This window comes from Gymnoscopelus microlampas (assembly GCF_963454915.1).
Source record: "Gymnoscopelus microlampas genome assembly, chromosome: 23".
Lineage (NCBI taxonomy): Eukaryota > Metazoa > Chordata > Actinopteri > Myctophiformes > Myctophidae > Gymnoscopelus > Gymnoscopelus microlampas.
The window spans coordinates 14,240,738-14,258,762 of record NC_139960.1 but is presented as its reverse complement, the minus strand read 5'-3'; the positions used below and the strand labels follow the sequence as shown (position 1 = coordinate 14,258,762).

Sequence of the window (18,025 nt, the reverse complement as noted above, 5' to 3'; positions counted from 1 at the left end):
CTTTAACCCATTAAAGGAGTAGTTCACCCCCAAAATGAAAAAAATTCTATCGATTACACACCACATGGAGACTTGAATTCATGGAGATTTTTTTTGTTTTCGTCACATTCCTAAGCCAATAGTTTGATGACCGGCGGTCCGCTCCGGTAGGAGACATTAGCATCTTTCTGCAGGTCATCAAATTATTGACTTAGGAATGTGACAAAAAATAAAACTTACCCATGAATTCAAGGCTTCATGGGGTGTGTAATCGATAAGAAAATTAGTCATTTTGGGGTTGAACTATCCCTTTTTTTTGTATCCCCCACCATGTACATCGTCATCGATGGCGTCAAAAGGGTAAGTGGGTTCAATACCTGCTGCTGTAAATGTGTGCTGTGACAATAAAGTGAAGTTGAAGTTCAGGTGGTCAGTTATTAACTAACTGGTTTGACCCCCTGACCTTTCTGAGAATGAATCCTTTCAACTCTGTCACTGAAAAACACAGTGTCTCTTTTGTGTCTCAAGATAAGAATCACTGGCAGTGGTGGAAAGTAACTAAGTACATTTACTCATTTAGTACAATTTTGAGGTACTTTTACTTTACTGGAATATTTCCAATTCTCTGTACTTTTACTTCTAATCCACTACACCTCAGATTCAAATAATGTACTTTTACTCCACTACAATTATTTGAAAACTTTAGTTACTACTTACTTGTAGATTTTGATTATTATTACAAAACATACATTAACCGTATATATACTATACTATACTTTGGACGAAAATAGCCGATCTACAAGCTCACAACGCGTCGCTATTTTCTAAATATTTTAATACATAATATATTTTATATTATGATACCTTGTGAAACGGGACATTCTGCACAATGAGTCTTTTTACTTTTGCTACTTCTAGTAGCCTATATTTTGATGCCAACACTTTGGTACTTTTATTCAAGTAAGTTGTGATTACCAGACTTTTACTCGTATTCTACATTGCAGTATTGATACTTTTACTTAAGTGAAAAACGTGAATACTTTTTCCACCCCTGGAATCACTGGTCTGTGTGGTGCACATGAACATGTGCTAAGATCCTCTCTCTCTTGTTGACTGAAGGCAGATGTTAAAGTCCAGTATGATGACCTGTAACTCCTGAAACCTAAAGCAAACACACACACACACACACACACACACACACACACACACACACACACACACACACGCACACACACACAAACACGCGCACACACACACACAATCCCATGTCTATAATGCATTATAATCAGCTAATAACACTTTATGATTATAGTTAGTACTAAAATACGCATAACCCTTTATAAGACTGTTTCTCAACCAATTGGGACACGTGTTCTTAAATAATGACTGAAATTGAGAAATTGAGTTTTTGAGTGATTGAGTGTTTAAGAGAATTTCTCTTACTTTATCCATTCATCTATATTAAACTCATATTAACTGATGTACTGATTTGTAACTTATGTATGAGTGAGCAGACACACCCTATTACACAGGCATATTTCCTTATAATGACAACTAAGGCAATCCGGTACACTTCCCCTTCTCCTTCATGTGCACAACACGTCTGGATCAGACCACCGCCACATTCTGGTTGGCTGCCACTCAGTGGTGTAAAGTAACTAAGTACATTTACTCAAGTACTGTACTTAAGTACACTTTTGAGGATTTTTTTTACCTTACTGGAGTATTTCCCATTTTGAATCATTTTACTTCTACTCCACTACATCTCACTTTAGCCCTATTTTATACATATTTGAAAATAGCAGAAGCTCACAATGCGTCGCATCGTAACGCGTTGTGAGCTTGTAGATCTGCTATTTTCAAACATTTTAGTACTTTTACTTTTGGTACTTTAAATATATTTTGATGCCAATACCTTTGTACTTTTACTCAAGTAACATTTTGAACACAGGCCTTTTACTTGTAACAGAGTGCTTATAAATGGTGGTATTGATTAAGTAAAAAATGACTCAACTATCGCCTCAAACCTCAGCGGAAAAAACTGTTGAACTTTCCTCTACCTTTTCGCAATAGAGGCTATGCGCGTGACATCATCGTACCCGGAAGTAATGCAGGAACGCCTACTGAGTGGCAAAAAAATACTTTCTGGCCTTGACAGCCCATACATCCAAACAGAAGAGTCCTATCTGATTATATTAAACGACGTTAAACGAATCTAGGTAGGAATGATCCCCCCCCCCCCCCATCTGATTCAGGGTCCGTGGTTGTATTGTCTCTCCTGGAGGTTATAGTGGTTACCCAGACCCAAACTATAACAAAGTTATGGGTTTGACAGGGTTATAAATGAGTTGGGTAAGAGGTGGGCTGGGTTAAGGCTAGACTAGATTGTGCTGGAATAAAATAGGATTCAGATAATCTGATCTGAACTGAAAATTTCAGTTCATCTGTAGATTAGATTTAAAGCAGACTTTAAATCTGAACCCAGTTGGAATCGAGACATTCTATAAACGAGGGGTGGGCAACAACCTTTTCGGGCATAACGATCACTTAGCCGTTTTCCAAGGCTGGCTTGATGATCATCCAGCAGTAACACACAATGAAAACCACCATTGCTTTTACGTCTAGTTATAAGCTGCTAATTAGAATAACACAAATGGATGAAGTCAATAATTTAATAATAAAACGTAACAAAGAAGGAGTCAATAATTTAATATGAATAATAAAAGGCAAGATAAATTATCTGGGGAGAAAAGATTTATGAACATCAAACAATAATGGTTCTTTCTGATCAACTCAATGGCCCAATATGATCAGCAGGTACAGTAGATGAGAAGCGGTGGTTGCCCACCCCTGCTATATAAACCAATGACAGCATCCAGGGTGGTCTGGTAGATCCATCAACATAACGTTGCTGTCGGGCAGAAACCTTGTAAATCTCCATATTTCAACTTTTTATGTTTTTATTTTCTTCATAAATTAATGCTCTATACTTTTTACGTACAAATATCGTGCAAAAGTAGTGGAAAATAGACAATCTACAAGCTTGTGCTGTAGATCGGCTTTAGAAAATAGTTTAGAAATAGTTTAGAAATGTTTTGAAAGTTAAAGTGTTATGTGTGGCCGTTGGTTTTTATAAATATTGAACCGATGAAAAGTATAAGAGCTTGTGACCAAATAACTGTGGATCCATTTGGAACACAGCTTCTTTTTCTCCATTTCCTGACACTTTTGGATTTCCACCCGACAGCGATATCAGTTGTTAACAGAACTTCACCAGTGACACTTCCTTATGGCTCGGAGGAGACATGACTCCGTCGTATTTGCAACAAAGCTCCCTATACAGGCGTGGGGAGCATTTTCAGGAAATATGGCTGCTTGGGACTGTCTCATTATAGGAGGAAGCATATACTGTAGGATACATCCTGGTTACTGTCCTAGGTTCCTTGATTTGATTAAATCTGGTTATTTTAAGGCCTGAGGCTCCGATTCTACAAAATGTCAGTTTTCTGAAACACTTATGTTGCCATAATATCAGTGGTTCTCAAACATTTTCATGTCAAGGACCACCCAAAAGTATATGTCTCGCACATTTCAAAATATTTAGTTCTAGGGACCCCCAGAAGCAAAGATTTCAGTTACACATGTTTGCTTTAAAAATATATAGATTCAAAGATTTGCACAATTCTTCATGATTTTTCAAAAATAGAAGATCTACAAGCTGATAGCACGGCACCGAGAGCTTGTATATCTCCTATTTTTGAATAGCCAAAGACAAAAAAATGCCAAATGCAAATCATTTTGGGGGCCCTTGACATGAAAATGTTTGAGAACTACTGCACTATTTCTAACTAGTAAGGTGATAGGAGGTATCCTTTCAAATGAGACAGAGCCAAACACTGTATATGGCAGAGAGGGAAAAACTCCATTGATGGCCTGTTTGTAGTTATTATAGGAAGTTCACAGGGCTGTGATTGATTCAATCAGAGTTTAGAGAAAATAATATGTATTGTAGATAATGCAGATACTGTAGGTATAACCAAGTATTAAGTATGAAGTATATTAGTAATGTTGAGAGTTAAGGTCAGGTTTTAAATGTAAGGTATATATAAGGTTATAGTTAAGATCAGGAGATAAAGGACCATACCGGTGGTCTGGCATGTTTAGCCCATATGACTCACTATTACAGTAAGCAATAGTTGTGAATATCAGTACTTTACCTGTTTTTTGGTTTTTACTGCGACATATATCAGCTATTGTCGCTATTTTTGAAGAATTCAAATGTTTTGAATTTGTTTGGAAAATGACTAACTGGTAATACAAAAATACATGTATATTAAAAAGAAAATGTAATACTTGAGTATTCTTTAAACGGATGCACTTTTGAATGCTTAAGTATTTTTAAAAGCACAAGCATAGGTCATAAACATTGTGCAGTTATGTTTTGTCAGTTGTGTTTTAAGGCATATTTTTTTTAATTCAAATGTCCATGACTTATTAACAGCACTCAATCATGCAGGTTATGTCAGTAACATGTTGATTATGGAGAAAACTTAAACTAAAACAAAATAAAGCTATTAGTGGGGAAATGGTCTATAAATTTATGTTGGATATGGCTGGAGCAGTGAACAGACATGTATTTATACCGGTATGGTCCTCTAAACTTAGGTCTTAAGTGCAAGGTACTGTAGATATAAAAGGTTATAGTTAAGGGTACCTATAAGGTCATTTCTGTACAGATGGCTTAAGAGAACTAGCACCTTCTCCCATCAGCCCTCAATACACAGGTTAGAACCCGGAGCGGTGAAAGGGACATTTCACCCAAAATCCATTTGAATTGTATAATCCATTTGAACTGTATTTTGTCTTACTCTCCACAGGCACTGATTCTCCAAGAGGGATTTTACTCTAGTAGTCTATAATGCAATATACTGTATTTATTATCCATTTATTAATACAACCTGTAGTTCATTCTATATGTAGAATATACAGTATATATGTAGCTCTTTATACTGTATGTAGTATTACAGTTTGGAGTTGGCAAATAAATGATACAAAAATTGCCGGCGAGTATTTTGCATCAAAACTATTCATAATATGAAAATTTACTTTGTTTCGTATACAAATTGTGTTGCTTTATACGTGGACTGCACATAACTGTAGTCCAGGATTTTCAGAAGGTGGCCTACCTGTTCCTGGAGTATGTAAGACTTAGTTCATGGGCAGAGAACATCAAATGTGTTTTTGGTGAAATGTCACTTTTAAAGCTCTCCCTGAAACAGACACATCAAACAGAAATCAGCCAATCACAACGAAGTCATCATTGACAAATCATCTTGAATTCAAAATCAGTGGCAAATCATACGAATTCCAAAACATCTAGCAAAACTACCTTTGAGTGAATCCAATTCATTGTCAAATCATACCGAATTCACAATCACCAGCAAGCTATAAACAGAAAATCATCACATTGTAATGACTTATTTAGAAGCTCAGAATAATCTGAATCGTCAACTGAACCCAAGTCAAATCTTTCAGGAGAGATTAGAAAATGGTTCTAAAGAGAGAGAGGGAGAACGCACCACTAATACAGTTCACTATACCCCACTGCTGTTGTGATGGTGAGAACGGCCCTCCTCATAATTAAAGATCTCAGCCCAGACAAACGCGCAAATGATCAGCACACCAAACTAGGAGAAAACTATGCTATAAGGGCCACCCACACCAAGTACAAAAACCATTATGATAAAGACGTGAGCATCCATGAACGATCGTTCTGTAAACATGTTGAACATGAGTTGAGTATGATACGATGTCCTGTAAATTGGGATCAATTTTTAATGGCTGTCAAGAATTTCTATCGTTCATCGACCTGCTCTGAAAGCGATACCAACGATATCAGCGTCGTTAATGTTATTGTATTGTTGACTCCACCATCCACTTTAGTTAGAACGACATAATGCTTATAGTTATAGTTATCGTACTTGGTGTGGGCAACCCTATAAACAGTGTCCTCTCAATGCTAAAACAACATGTTGGAGCTACATGGCTTCATCAGGCTGACACGTCGGTGAATTAATAGAAACTACAATACGTAACAGAAGAACTAGTCAATGTTGTTGTTTTTTTTTACATTGAGAAAACAGTGTATTATTCATTGTGTTTTCCAAAGATCTCCTTCTGTCCGTTATGTGATGTCATAAGCCATACTGACCCCCTCCATGCCGGTTTCATTCAGCAGGGGACGCAGAATGGTGCATATTAAAATAATCATACAATTAAAGGAACGCAAATCAGCTCTCATCAACTTATTGTCGTCCAATGAGACGACTTCAAGCAAGAATAAAAACGATCAAGAATCAAGAAATTAAGAATCAGAAAGTAGCAATTGTGTAATTATTCGTGGTTTGTGGATAATTAACGCTAACACTTTAGCAGACAGTCGGTCACGCTGCTCCTCATCATTTCCCGGTTACAACAGCAAGTTGATCAAAGCTGATTGGACAATAACGTGGCCCCATCAAAGTTAATTAGGCTCCGTTTGTCAATAAAAAGATACAAAGTGAATTCATTCATTGATATACAAAGTATATTCTACTGCCTCGGATTCTACAATGGTCAGAGGTCGAGGTCAGAAATTAAGCCTAACTTATACTCTGACGTGCGACACTGTCGTGCGCCGAAAATAGCAGACCTACGAGCTCACGTCGAGAGCTTGCAGGTCCGCTATCGTCAAAACATCTTTGAAAGAAATGTGGAAAATGTGGAACGTGTTTTTGAAAAAAAATAAATTGTGTGGGGGTCCCTGGCACAAAATAGTTTCAGATGCGGGTTCGCGGCTAAATACATAATTGATGTATTCGAGGTCCTTGACATGAAAAAGTTTGGGAAAGTATGAAAATATTTTGTGCTAGGGACAGCCATAAAAGATTTGTGTTGTTTAACCCATTAAGGCCTGAGACAGATTGTACACATGTCTTATAAATCCTAACAGTTTTCTGAAAATACTTATGTTTCTATACCAGTGGTGCTCAAACTTTTTCATGTCAAGGACCCCCAAAATGATATGTAGTTGGCCGCGGACCCCCATCTCAAAATGTTTTGTTCCAGGGAGCCCCAGAAACAAAGATTTGAGTTACAAATGTTCTTTAAAAATACATATATTCAAAGATTAGCAAAAACTGTTCACAATAAAAAAAAAATAGCAGATCTACAAGCTCGTAGCTATGAGCTTGTATATCTGCTATTTTTGAATAGCCAAAGAAATCCTAAAATGACACGATGCGTCCCCGGTCTTTCGGAATTTTTCACATTTCTTTTCAAAGATCGTTTTGAAAACAGCAGACCTTGTAGACGGGCTATATTTCCGACACATGAGACGCGGTCGCGCGACGAGAGTACGAATCGGGGCTTTTTACGAGGTCAGGCGTTGGGATGTCGAAGGAGGCGAGTGGGTCAGGCGGAGCCGTCCAACAGCTGTCTCAGAGCGCGCTCGATGTTGATGCGGTGTCCCAGCCGCGTGACGCCCAGCTCGGCGTAGTCGTCTTTGGTGAGCGCCGGCAGGTGCGAGCCCTCGATCTCGTGCTCCTGGAACCGCTGTCGGTGCTCCGCCAGCCCCACGCTCTCCAGCCAGTCGCCCACGTCGTACTTGCTCCACAGGTTCAGAGGTCGCTGCCTGAAGGGCCGCAGCGCCAGCAGGGGGCCCCCCAGCACGGGGGAGGGGCAGGGGGAAGCGTGGGGCGAGGGGGAGGGCGAGCGGGAGCGCGTCCGGGCGCTGGCGCTCCTCATGACGAAGCGGACCTCCTTGGGCTCCGGCGGCAGGCTGAGGCTGGACGACTTCTGCATGGTCAGGCCACGCCCGTGGCTCAGCTCTGACCTGTCGGAGCAATGCGAGGGGGAGGGGGAGGAGCCCCCCAGTCCCATAGGCCTATCGATGCAGGGTGAAGGGGAAGGGGAGGGGCTTCGGCGGGTGACTGGATAGCGACATCCCGGTCTGACAGTGTAGCTGGTGTATCCTCTCTGGGAGATGGTGTGTAGCTCGCCGAGACTGGAGAACAGCCTGGAAGATTAATCACACACAGTTAATGACTTAATTAACAACTAATAATGAACTACTAACTACTTAATTTACTACTTAACTGACTTTCTAACTAATAACCAACCAACTACGTGACTCCATGAATTGAGTACATGAAGACCCCAATTGAAACAAGCCAGTGCGGCTTTTCTGGGCTTTTAGTTGACCTTGTATTGTGAACTGTACTTCCAAGTGCTTTTTTTCTCTGCAAACTTCTAAATAAAGTATTCAATCAATCAATCAATCAAAACTAGAGCCAGCCCAATATGGGAGTTTTGAGACTGATATCGACACCGATTTTAGAGGGGGGCCATTCATTGACAATAGCAATACTAAGCCTTACCGAGCCATGTGGCCCATAGGGCAGGGGCCTATCTCCTGTTTCTGTAGCGTGAGGCGGTTTGATGTACATCCAACAGCCATCTATCTATATATATACAATTTGAATCCTGCGCCATGTCGGTTGTCTGTAACGTTGTATGTAGCCAGTGTGACGTAATCTGACATCACGCCAGTGTGACGTAATCTCACGACAGCATGACATCACGCATGACATCACATCCTACCTATAAATTCTAGGATGCCGTCAGATCGCACCAGTTCGACGGCTTCCATAGTGGGTTTTGGTCATTGGAGAGGTGATGCACGTCACCTCTTTCTGAAGTGGGTACTTTCAAAGCCTGCCGTGAATTTAGGAGAGCACAAAACTCTCTCTCACACTGTGAGGTGCCTGTAAGGTGGCACTGCAAAGTGAACGACGCGTCACGCTAGACGTTCGGGCCGCTACAAGTGCTGTACAAGTGCACTCCTGAACATGACGCTAGTACGTCACAGCAACCCTTGATGCTGAGTGCCAAGCAGGGAGGCATTGGGTCCTATTTTATAGTGCTCGGTATGACGCGGTCGGGGAATTGAACCCCGACCTCCCGATCTCATGGAGGACCAGGGGCGTCACGGCCATTCACTGTGCGTACGACGCAACACCCTCACTCTCACAGATCCGTGATTTCATACCCCCCACTTTTTGAAAAAATAAAAAATGAATATATTTTTAGCGGTGCCAACCGCTCTATATCTGACTTTGTCTGTGTGTCCGTGTGTCCGTGTGTCTGTCCGGGTGTGTGTCTGTCCGGGTGTGTGTCCAATAAACAAATATTGATGACAACATCAATACGGGGCTCATCAAAGGCACCGCTTCCTTCACACAGGGTGTGATTTTTTGATAATAAATCGGTAAAATCAGGCAAAAATAAGAATTAAATAACCTAACTCTAACCCTAAAACCGAAATAAAGTAACCAAAACACCAACCAAAACCAAAACTAACAAAATCCGCCCAAAAAACGCACAATTTTGAAAATACAGAATTTGTTTACATTTGACAGTTACAAATGTTTTTCACGAATTTTCAAAAATAGCCAAAGTGTAAAGTAAGGGGTATAGTCCACCGAAAGTCCATCCCCCCCACCTTCTGAGAGCCTGTGACATCCCTGGGGAGGACACTCTGTAACCAATAGGACGGTTCAACAATGTCTTTGTGAGCTGGAATGACATTTTCTGTGCAATGATTTTGCACCGATATAACTATATGGTACTGAATAATTTAACATTATATTACTATAATATACAGTAAATTGTATATTATATCATTTTTTCAACCAATTTGTCAACCAAATTGGTTGTCAACCAATTTTAGAAATTAAAACTGAGTAAATAAATAATGCATAACTAGAAATACCACATTACATTGTATGCCTCTGTCAAGCAGTTGCCGTTTACATCCGTGTCTGTCTAGACACATATTATACTGTATGTAGTGAATAAAGACTTTAAAGGAATTTAATGAATGTGCTTTGAGAGGTCACAGTGAACTTGAACTTTTACTGCCTGCTAATAAGTCCGTCCTTGAGTCCAAGTGGACATTGGTGTCAAATGTTGTGAAATTCCCTCGAGACGTTCCTGAGATATCACGTTCAAAACGTTGCCAGAAATGAGGTTACAGTGACATCAACTTTTGACCAGCTACTTCTAAGTTCAGTTCATTCTTGAGTCCAAGTGGACATTTGTGCCAAATGTGACGAAATTCCCTCAAGGTTGGGATGTACGGACGGACGTATGGACGGACATACCTGTACATACTTACAGAGGGACGGACATACGAAAACATAATGCCTGGTCAAATGGCTATAGCTAACAGCTGGTTCAGTTTAGATATGACATTACATGTCAATCATGCATTGGGTTTCATGGTGTAGTGGTAGCATCAATGGTTTGTAATTAAAGGAGTAGTTCACCCAGAACATGACTTATTTTCTATCAATTACACACCCCATGAAGCATTGAATTCATGGAGATTTTAAGCTAATAATTTGATGACTGGCGGAAAGATGCTAATGTATCCAGTAGGAGACACAAAGAGTCTCCTTTGAGTCTCCTACCAGATAGACCGCCAGTCATAACATTTTGGTTTAGGAATGTGACAAAAACAAAAAAAGATCTCCATGAATTCAATGCGTCATGTGTATAATTGATAGAAAATAAGTATTTTTTTGGGTGAACTCTACTCTTGGTTTGATTCTCACTTGTGAAATATGCTTTTGCTAATTAATTTAAAGTTAGGCACAGTTAGTATGATTAATGTAAGTTCAGGTGGGGTTAGGGTAAGAATGGGGAGGGTATTCAGCTTGGAACTGGCTTTTAAAATGCATACACACAGAACGTTTTTCAAAGAATAAAAGTCCAATGAACATATATTGGTCCTACATATTGGCATTGGTTCTTGACTACAGACTACTATTTCGTGGTTGGGTGGGACCCCTCACTGCGAGGCAGTGAGGGGTCTAGACCTTTGACAGTTTCCGACACATGTATTAAATATATCTGATACCAACAGATTTTATGAAGATCGGAAAGGCCCTCATTCATTTACCGGCTAGGCCTGTCACAATTATTACATAATCGCCTAATCGCAATTATTTGAGATAATCGCAATTATTTTTGCTAAATCATCATAATCGTTTCCAAATTGAAAAATTAAAAAAATAGCAAAAATAGCAGATCAACAAGCTTTCAATGCGTCACTTCGTGACATATTTGTTGTGCGAGTAATGCACAAAACTTAAAATGTACAATTTAAGGATTTAGCATCGATCTTCCAACTTCAAATCCAATGGTGAAAAAATGTTTATGTCTCTACCATTTATCATCTTGAATTTGCTAAATCGTGGCAGAAGGATAAGAAGAGCTTTAACTTACCCATAAAGTAACTAACTAAGAAACCATTTAATTAACTAACTACAACTAAATGTAACCACTAACTGTGAGGTTTAACCCTGACCATCAGGGGATTGAACTGACTGTCGATGTCCAATCAGAGATCACATCACCTCTGTTATGATGCAGTGATTGGATGATGGTAGTCATGGTAATGAAGGTTGTTTAAATATGTTTTTCTGTTTCTATGTTAGATGCAGCAGTCAGAAATTAGTTCCTCCTGTTTGTAGGGTAGTATATAAGTTAGGAGGCAGTTTAAGATTAAGTCATACGGTAGGTTGGTTAATAACTGCTGGTCATTTATTAGTTAAAATCAGGAATGTTTACCCAGGAGTCAAAACCTACGATTTACTCTCTCCACTGTCATCCACACTCCTACAATGACAAAAAGGACAAGTACAAACTGTTACCAAACAATACAAACACACGCACGCACGCATCTTAATACAGTATAACTAACACATGTGTATGTGGTTACAAGCAGCAGTGCAATAAGTGAAATATCTCCCCTGGACAGGATTCCCTCTTGGAAGAGTGGCAGAGGTTTGTACAGGTAGTGTTTGGTAGTATTACAGACGTAGCTTGTAGTATTTGTTAGTATTAGTTTGTAGCGTTATTATAGTTTCAGTGTACCTGGCTCCACCCACCGGTGACCTACGACCCGGGTCCAGAGGGGTTGGCTCTTCCCCGAGAGAGTGACTGTCTTTGTTCAGCAGCTGCAGCCGATTGGCCAGATCCAGACCAGACCCCGCCCTGCTCGTCAGATCCAGAGCCGAGCCCGTCCCCTGGGCACCTCCCCCTTCCTCGCCCGGGTCCTCCCCCCACAGCTTGGACCTCCTCTGAAACAGATAGCGGTTAGGCTGCTGGGAGGCGGAGCAGGAGGCGGAGCCAGAGGAGGACGAGGGGAGGAGCTCGCTGTCCGACGACTGCTTCAACAGGGGATCCCTGAGCGACGACCGGCCTCGTCCAATCGGGGAGCGGAGGCGGGGCTTGAGGACCGACGGGGAGGTGGGGCCCGGCGCGGGCGGCGAGGTCGGGGGAGGGCCGAGGGGCGGGGCCAGGGTGATGGAGGGAGGCAGCGAGGAAGAGGCGTCCTCCGCCCCCTCCACGCCCCCCTCGCCCCCTCGCCGAGGCAACAGGGTGAGGGAGGGCGGGGGGGAGGCGAAGGAAAGGGGCGGAGACACAAGGCCGATCCGGCGAAGCTCCTCCCTCGTCTCCTCGTCGCTGGACGACAGCAGCGCCGGGGGGAGGGTCACCGTGTACGCCCCGCTCTCCTCCTCCGAGCTGCCCACCGTCAGGCTCCGCCTCCTGTCAATCAGAGCAGACTGCTGGCCCTCGTTGGACAGAGCCGGCAGAGGGGCGGGTCTCCAGCGCTCGGGGGAGGGGGCGGTCGACGACGTCATGCCCCCCTCCGTCTCCGGGCGCTCCACCACCTGTCCGTCGGGGAAAAGGGGCGGGGTCACGCGCTTGTGCCTCAGCTCGGGGCTGGTCTGGGGCGTGGTGCGCTTGCTGCGCTGCTCGGGGCTGGTCTGGGGGGTGGGGCGCTTGGATCGGGGCTCGGGGCTGCCCTGAGGGGTGGGGGCGGGGGTGCGTTTGTGTCTGCCGTCGGGGCTGACCAGCGGGGTGGGCGTGGCAGACGCGTGCTTGGAGCGGGGCTCGGGGCTCGGCGTTCGGGCCGTGAGCGCTCGCTCTCGTGCGGCAAGAGCCAAGGCGAGAGGTGAGGAGGGATCTGGGAACAAGAGACACAGAGAAGAGAAGAGAAGAGGAGAAAAGAAGAGAAGGGATTTATTCTAGAGCAGGGGTCTTCAAAAGGGGCTCCAGGACCCCTAGGGGGTCCTCAGAGTTACTACAGGGGGGCCGCAAAATCTTTGTGTGATAGGATCATGTTTTTTTTTACATTAACCACTTCAACCCTAGCATACCTATTCTGAGTGGAACATTAGCCAAAAATAGCAGATCTACAAGCTCACAACGCCGTTGTGAGCTTGTAGATCTGCTATTTTTGGCAAGAAGGTTTGGTGTAGAGGGAAAAAAGAGCAGACTAAGTATTGACGGTACAAGTGGTTAAATGTCTGATAATACACATTAATCCAACATACACTGCTGTCAAACATGTCTATGAAGATGTGTAAGAAATCTATGATTTTGTGTAATTTGCAACATAATGTTATACAATATGTAGTGGGGGTCCCTGATTCATCTCTCTCAGCTAAGGGGTCCTTGGCCTGAAAACGTTGAAGACCCCTGTTCCAGAGATTATTTTCGGCAATCCAGTATAGTCCAGGGGTAGGCGACCTTTAATATCAAAAGAGCCATTTTTGGCCCACAAGTTTATTAAAAATCTGTCTCGAGCTGCTTTTTTTGTGTGCTTTTTCTGGTGTTTCAACATCACTTTTTTTTTTATTGTTTGCTAATTTCTCAAAGCAGATCAAGTATACCAGTAAGCCAGAAACGATGGCGGTGAAAGCAAACAAACCAAGCATTAATAAATTATTTATTTTCCTTCAACTTTACTTTAATAACTTAACCTATCTATAAATTCCAGGAATCTCTATAGCCCAATTCCAATGCTCATACTTCTGCCTCCTCTCCTTCCTCCGTCCTCCATCAGCATGCCTGTGTTACAATGAAATTGGTGACTTCACCGAACGCACACTTGCAATATATGGCCTGAATACCACCAGGTTTAACTATGCTAATAAACAAACAGCAGTGACTTACGTTTTGAACATTGACTCTATGTGAAATCCACAAGATGGTCACATATTTCACCATAACACTGCCATGCTGGTGTTATGCACCACCAGCTCAATGGCCTTGTGGATAGAGTGCCTGCCCTGAGACTGGGAGGAGGTCTTTTTGGTGAAGTCTGACTGGTTTTAGCAGGTGTAATTACTGACAGTTTACTGTACAGTATGTTGTAGCATTCCAAGATTGTGGAAGAGATAGGCTGGCTTGAGACAATTACAGTATGCTACCATAAGGTGGCAGGCTGAACCTTACCAATGTGTAAATACTCTGTGTAAAATCAAATTAAATGGTCAATGGTGCATTTACAAAGTGTCTTAATCCAAAGTACTTTATAATGTGTATTACTGTACATTAACCCATTCATTTTAACCACTTTAAACCTATATACATCGGCTATTTGAAAACAGCAGATGTACAGGCTCACAATGCGTCTCAATGCGACACATAGTGATGCATTGTGAGCTTGTAAAATCTGTTATTTAAAAAGAATTATTGGAGAAATGTGAAAATGTGGGCAAATACATATGAATTTGGGGGTCCTTGACATTGGAAGAAGTTTGCTACACGTACCCAGTGGTTTTCCAGTCAGTGGGTGGAGGAAGGTGTGAGGGGTGGGGGAGGGGGACAGCACGGGGGCAGGGGGCGGGAGCTCGCCCAGATCGTCCATGGAATGGCTCAGGGTAAGGAGGGGGGGCGGGGCGTGATTATCCGACCCCGCCCCCTCCACGGACAGGAAGAGCGAGGCTCGGCGGCCCTGGACCCGAGCGCGCTCAGAGAGCACCTGCTGCTGGTACAGCTCCGCCCTGCTGGGGCTGGTGTCCCCGCCCACAGTTGACCCGCCTTCTTGTTCTTTGGAACCGCTCCCTAAACACCGGAAAGGAAGGAGGAGTCAGAAGGTTCTTCTTGACTACAAGAACTAAGCAGTGGTGGAAAGTAACGAAGTACATTTACTTAAGTACTGTACTTAAGTACAATTTTGAGGTATTTGTACTTTACTTGAGTATATATACTTTTAATACTTTTACTTCTACTCCACTACATCTCTGAGGCAAATATTGTACTTTTACTCCACTACAATTATTTGAAAACTTTAGTTACTTTGCAATTATCAATTATAATATTATAAAACATACATTAACCACTTTAGCCCTATTTTATACCTAGGCTATTTGAAAATAGCCGATCTACAAGCTCACAACGCGTCGCACCGCGACGCGTTGTGAGCTTGTAGATCTGCTATTTTCAAATATTTTAGGACTTTTACTTTTGGTACTTTAAGTACATTTTGATGCCAATACTTTTGTACTTTTACTCAAGTAAATTTTGAATTCTGGACTTTTACTTGTAACAGAGTACTTTTATATTGCAGTATTGGTACTTTTACTTAAGTAAATCATTTGAGTACTTTTTCCACCACTGATGATCAGATAAATATGCTCCGCCAGGTCAGGTAGGCTAATGTGGGCCAGCAATGTTCGGAATTCAGTCATTATATAGAGGTGAATGGAATTTGAGGGATTAATGTTGATGAAGTTATTGAGAGAACCTTATGAGTGTATCCACTGCATTCATGCAGTTACATTTCACCGCTGCCACAATCATTATGCCTGATTGCCTTATTTCTCATCATCAGCAAATGCCAGCAGTCATTACTATCGATGCCACTGTCCTGACATCCACTAAAAAATGCAAAGACAAGCCCCTACACAGCGGAACCCGAGGGAGCAAAGAGCTGCATATAAGCACGGCAGCTCTCTAGCAGCAAATTGTTGCTGTCGGGCAGAAACCTTGTATGTCCAAAACTGTTACTTTTCAGGGAATGGGAAATAAAAGAACGGATCCTATGTAGTATGTATTATTAAGTCACAAGCTCTTGTTAATACATTGCATTGGTTAAATATGTATAAACCCCACAGACACATTTAACCACACTTAACACAAAAATAGCACCGCAACGCCTTGTGAGCTCAGCTATTTTTGCTTCTTTTGCGTGACACTCTTGACGATGAACTTCAAAACATAATGGAGATACAAGGTTTCTGCCCAACAGCAACGGAATGCATTATACACAAAGGTTGGCAGAAAACAGTACAGGTCCCATGCTGCCCACGTCAGCAATGCTCTTCTCAAACGCCTCCAATTCCAATCCGAAAGAGAGTGCACACGGCATGCAGATTGGCTGGCACATCACTGGTATTCTTTTACATTCTGTGCAGGCATACAGGAGAAGGTCCGGTCCATGGCCTCAGTCATGGATTTGAGTCAATGTTTAGAAAAAACGCAATTGCACTCGATAAGAGTGTGCGATGCGATACGAGAGTGGCGACTCAGTCGCTTCACCCCGCAAGCCCCGCCCATGGCCACTCCCCTGAGGCAGACCAATAGAAAACCTGTACGCTAAAAAACTCGGGACTACATACCATCCACACCCTCGTGTCTAGCATCAGGGTCGTGAACTCTGCAGTAGAGGTCTTCGGGTAAGCATGTTACCCGAAATACCCGGGATCGGGTCCATTCACAAGAAGTGACTCCGGGTCTGAGTCGGAACCGTTAACGTTTGTCTCGGGTCTCGGGGTTCCAACAGTGAACGGATACACTAATACCCGACCCGGCGATTGGCACCAACAGCTGTCAATCACCCCCGCCCCACCCCCCCCCCCCCCCCCCTTTTTTTCTCCTCCGGTCAGTGGGAGGCGAGCTGCCTGCGTGAGGTTAGAGTTCGGGGCAGTTATATCAAATATTGTTGATTAACGTAACGTTTTGGTTAATGGTTCAAAATGGTAAAACAATCGAGTGTTGTTACCGGTATGCTCTGCAAAGCGGCCAGTGGGCCCACTGGCCCAGCAGCCCACCGGGCATTTGCCCGGTACGCCAAATGGCCAGTCCGCCCCTGCCTCGGGCTATGTACGGATCTGGTTCTGGTATGTCGCGGTTCTATACGGGTCGGGTCCGACAGCTCTCGGTGCTGTTCGCGTCCGGAACTCAGATTTCTAATAATGGCTCGGGTCTATTCGGATCTGTGTAAACATTTCACGGGTCCATTTGGGTTCTTCATATTGGACCATAGCCCGGGTCCATTCGGTTCCGGGTAAAATTTTCGCGGGTCCATTTGGGTACGGGTTTTTATGTTGAACCCGTGAAGACCTCTACTCTGCAGTGTTGCAGTGTGTCTACATAATGTGGCGCGCTTCTTTCCCTTCCTAGCTGTACCTTGTGTTGGCTCCCACAATGTCAGTTTGCTCGCCACCAGTTCGGGTGTGCCTAGCTGACACAGTGCCCAGCCAGCCCCATCCTATCTGCTCTGTGCCTTTCTCTGTGCCTCGACTACTCCTCGAGCACCGCGCCGTCGGCAGTGACAATGGTTTTGTCCAAACAGAGTGTACGATGGCGTGCAACGACAGCTTAACAAACACATCAGTGAATTAATGAATGATGACAGAATCATTATGTCTCTGTGGACGCCTCAGTGATGAGACGCTGTGAAGTGAAAGGAGATTCAATTGCTTTGCTATTGTTTCACCTGTCACGATGATAATGATATTGCGTGATGTAACAGCCTGTTCTGTATCTGTGAGACATGATTAAGTCCTATACTAACTTGTGAAATTACAGTAGGGCCAGTATCTTAACCATTTTCAACCTGTTTTGTCCCTATAACGGGCATGTCATTATAGGCAAAAACTTTTTTTCAAATATTTTCAAAATGATCAATCATATTTCAAAAATAGCATCACTACAATGTATTGTGACAAGGGCGCCGATACCGTGGGTGCCCCGGGGCTGAACCACCCACTGTGGGTGAGGAGCACCCACTGGGTGCAGCGCGCGTGCATGTGTGCCTTGTTGGGCACCCGCTAGAGCTTATAAATATCGGCGGCCCTGTATTGTGAGATGCAGATCGGCTATTTTCGCTGTGTGACACCATCGTCGGACGAAGTATAAAAAAGGG

The 18,025-nt window shown here is 43.0% G+C and overlaps 1 protein-coding gene across 5 annotated transcripts in view; it reads right to left on the bottom strand.

Annotated features, from left to right (window-relative positions):
* Positions 1-2,675: 2,675 nt before the first annotated feature.
* The window catches only part of shank3b (SH3 and multiple ankyrin repeat domains 3b), a 51,033-nt gene continuing 35,683 nt past the window's right edge, over positions 2,676-18,025 (bottom strand). For 4 of the 5 annotated variants that reach the window (XM_084050274.1, XM_084050276.1, XM_084050275.1 and 1 more), the window contains 4 exons: positions 14,647-14,940; positions 11,959-13,054; positions 11,671-11,700; positions 2,676-8,035 (listed from right to left, as the gene is read on the bottom strand). In XM_084050274.1, the coding sequence (XP_083906400.1) occupies positions 7,432-8,035; positions 11,671-11,700; positions 11,959-13,054; positions 14,647-14,940 (2,024 nt within the window). In that variant the 3' untranslated portion in view covers positions 2,676-7,431. Of the gene's footprint in view, positions 8,036-11,652; positions 11,701-11,958; positions 13,055-14,646; positions 14,941-18,025 lie in introns of all 5 variants that reach the window. The other variant, XM_084050278.1, reaches the window with a different exon arrangement.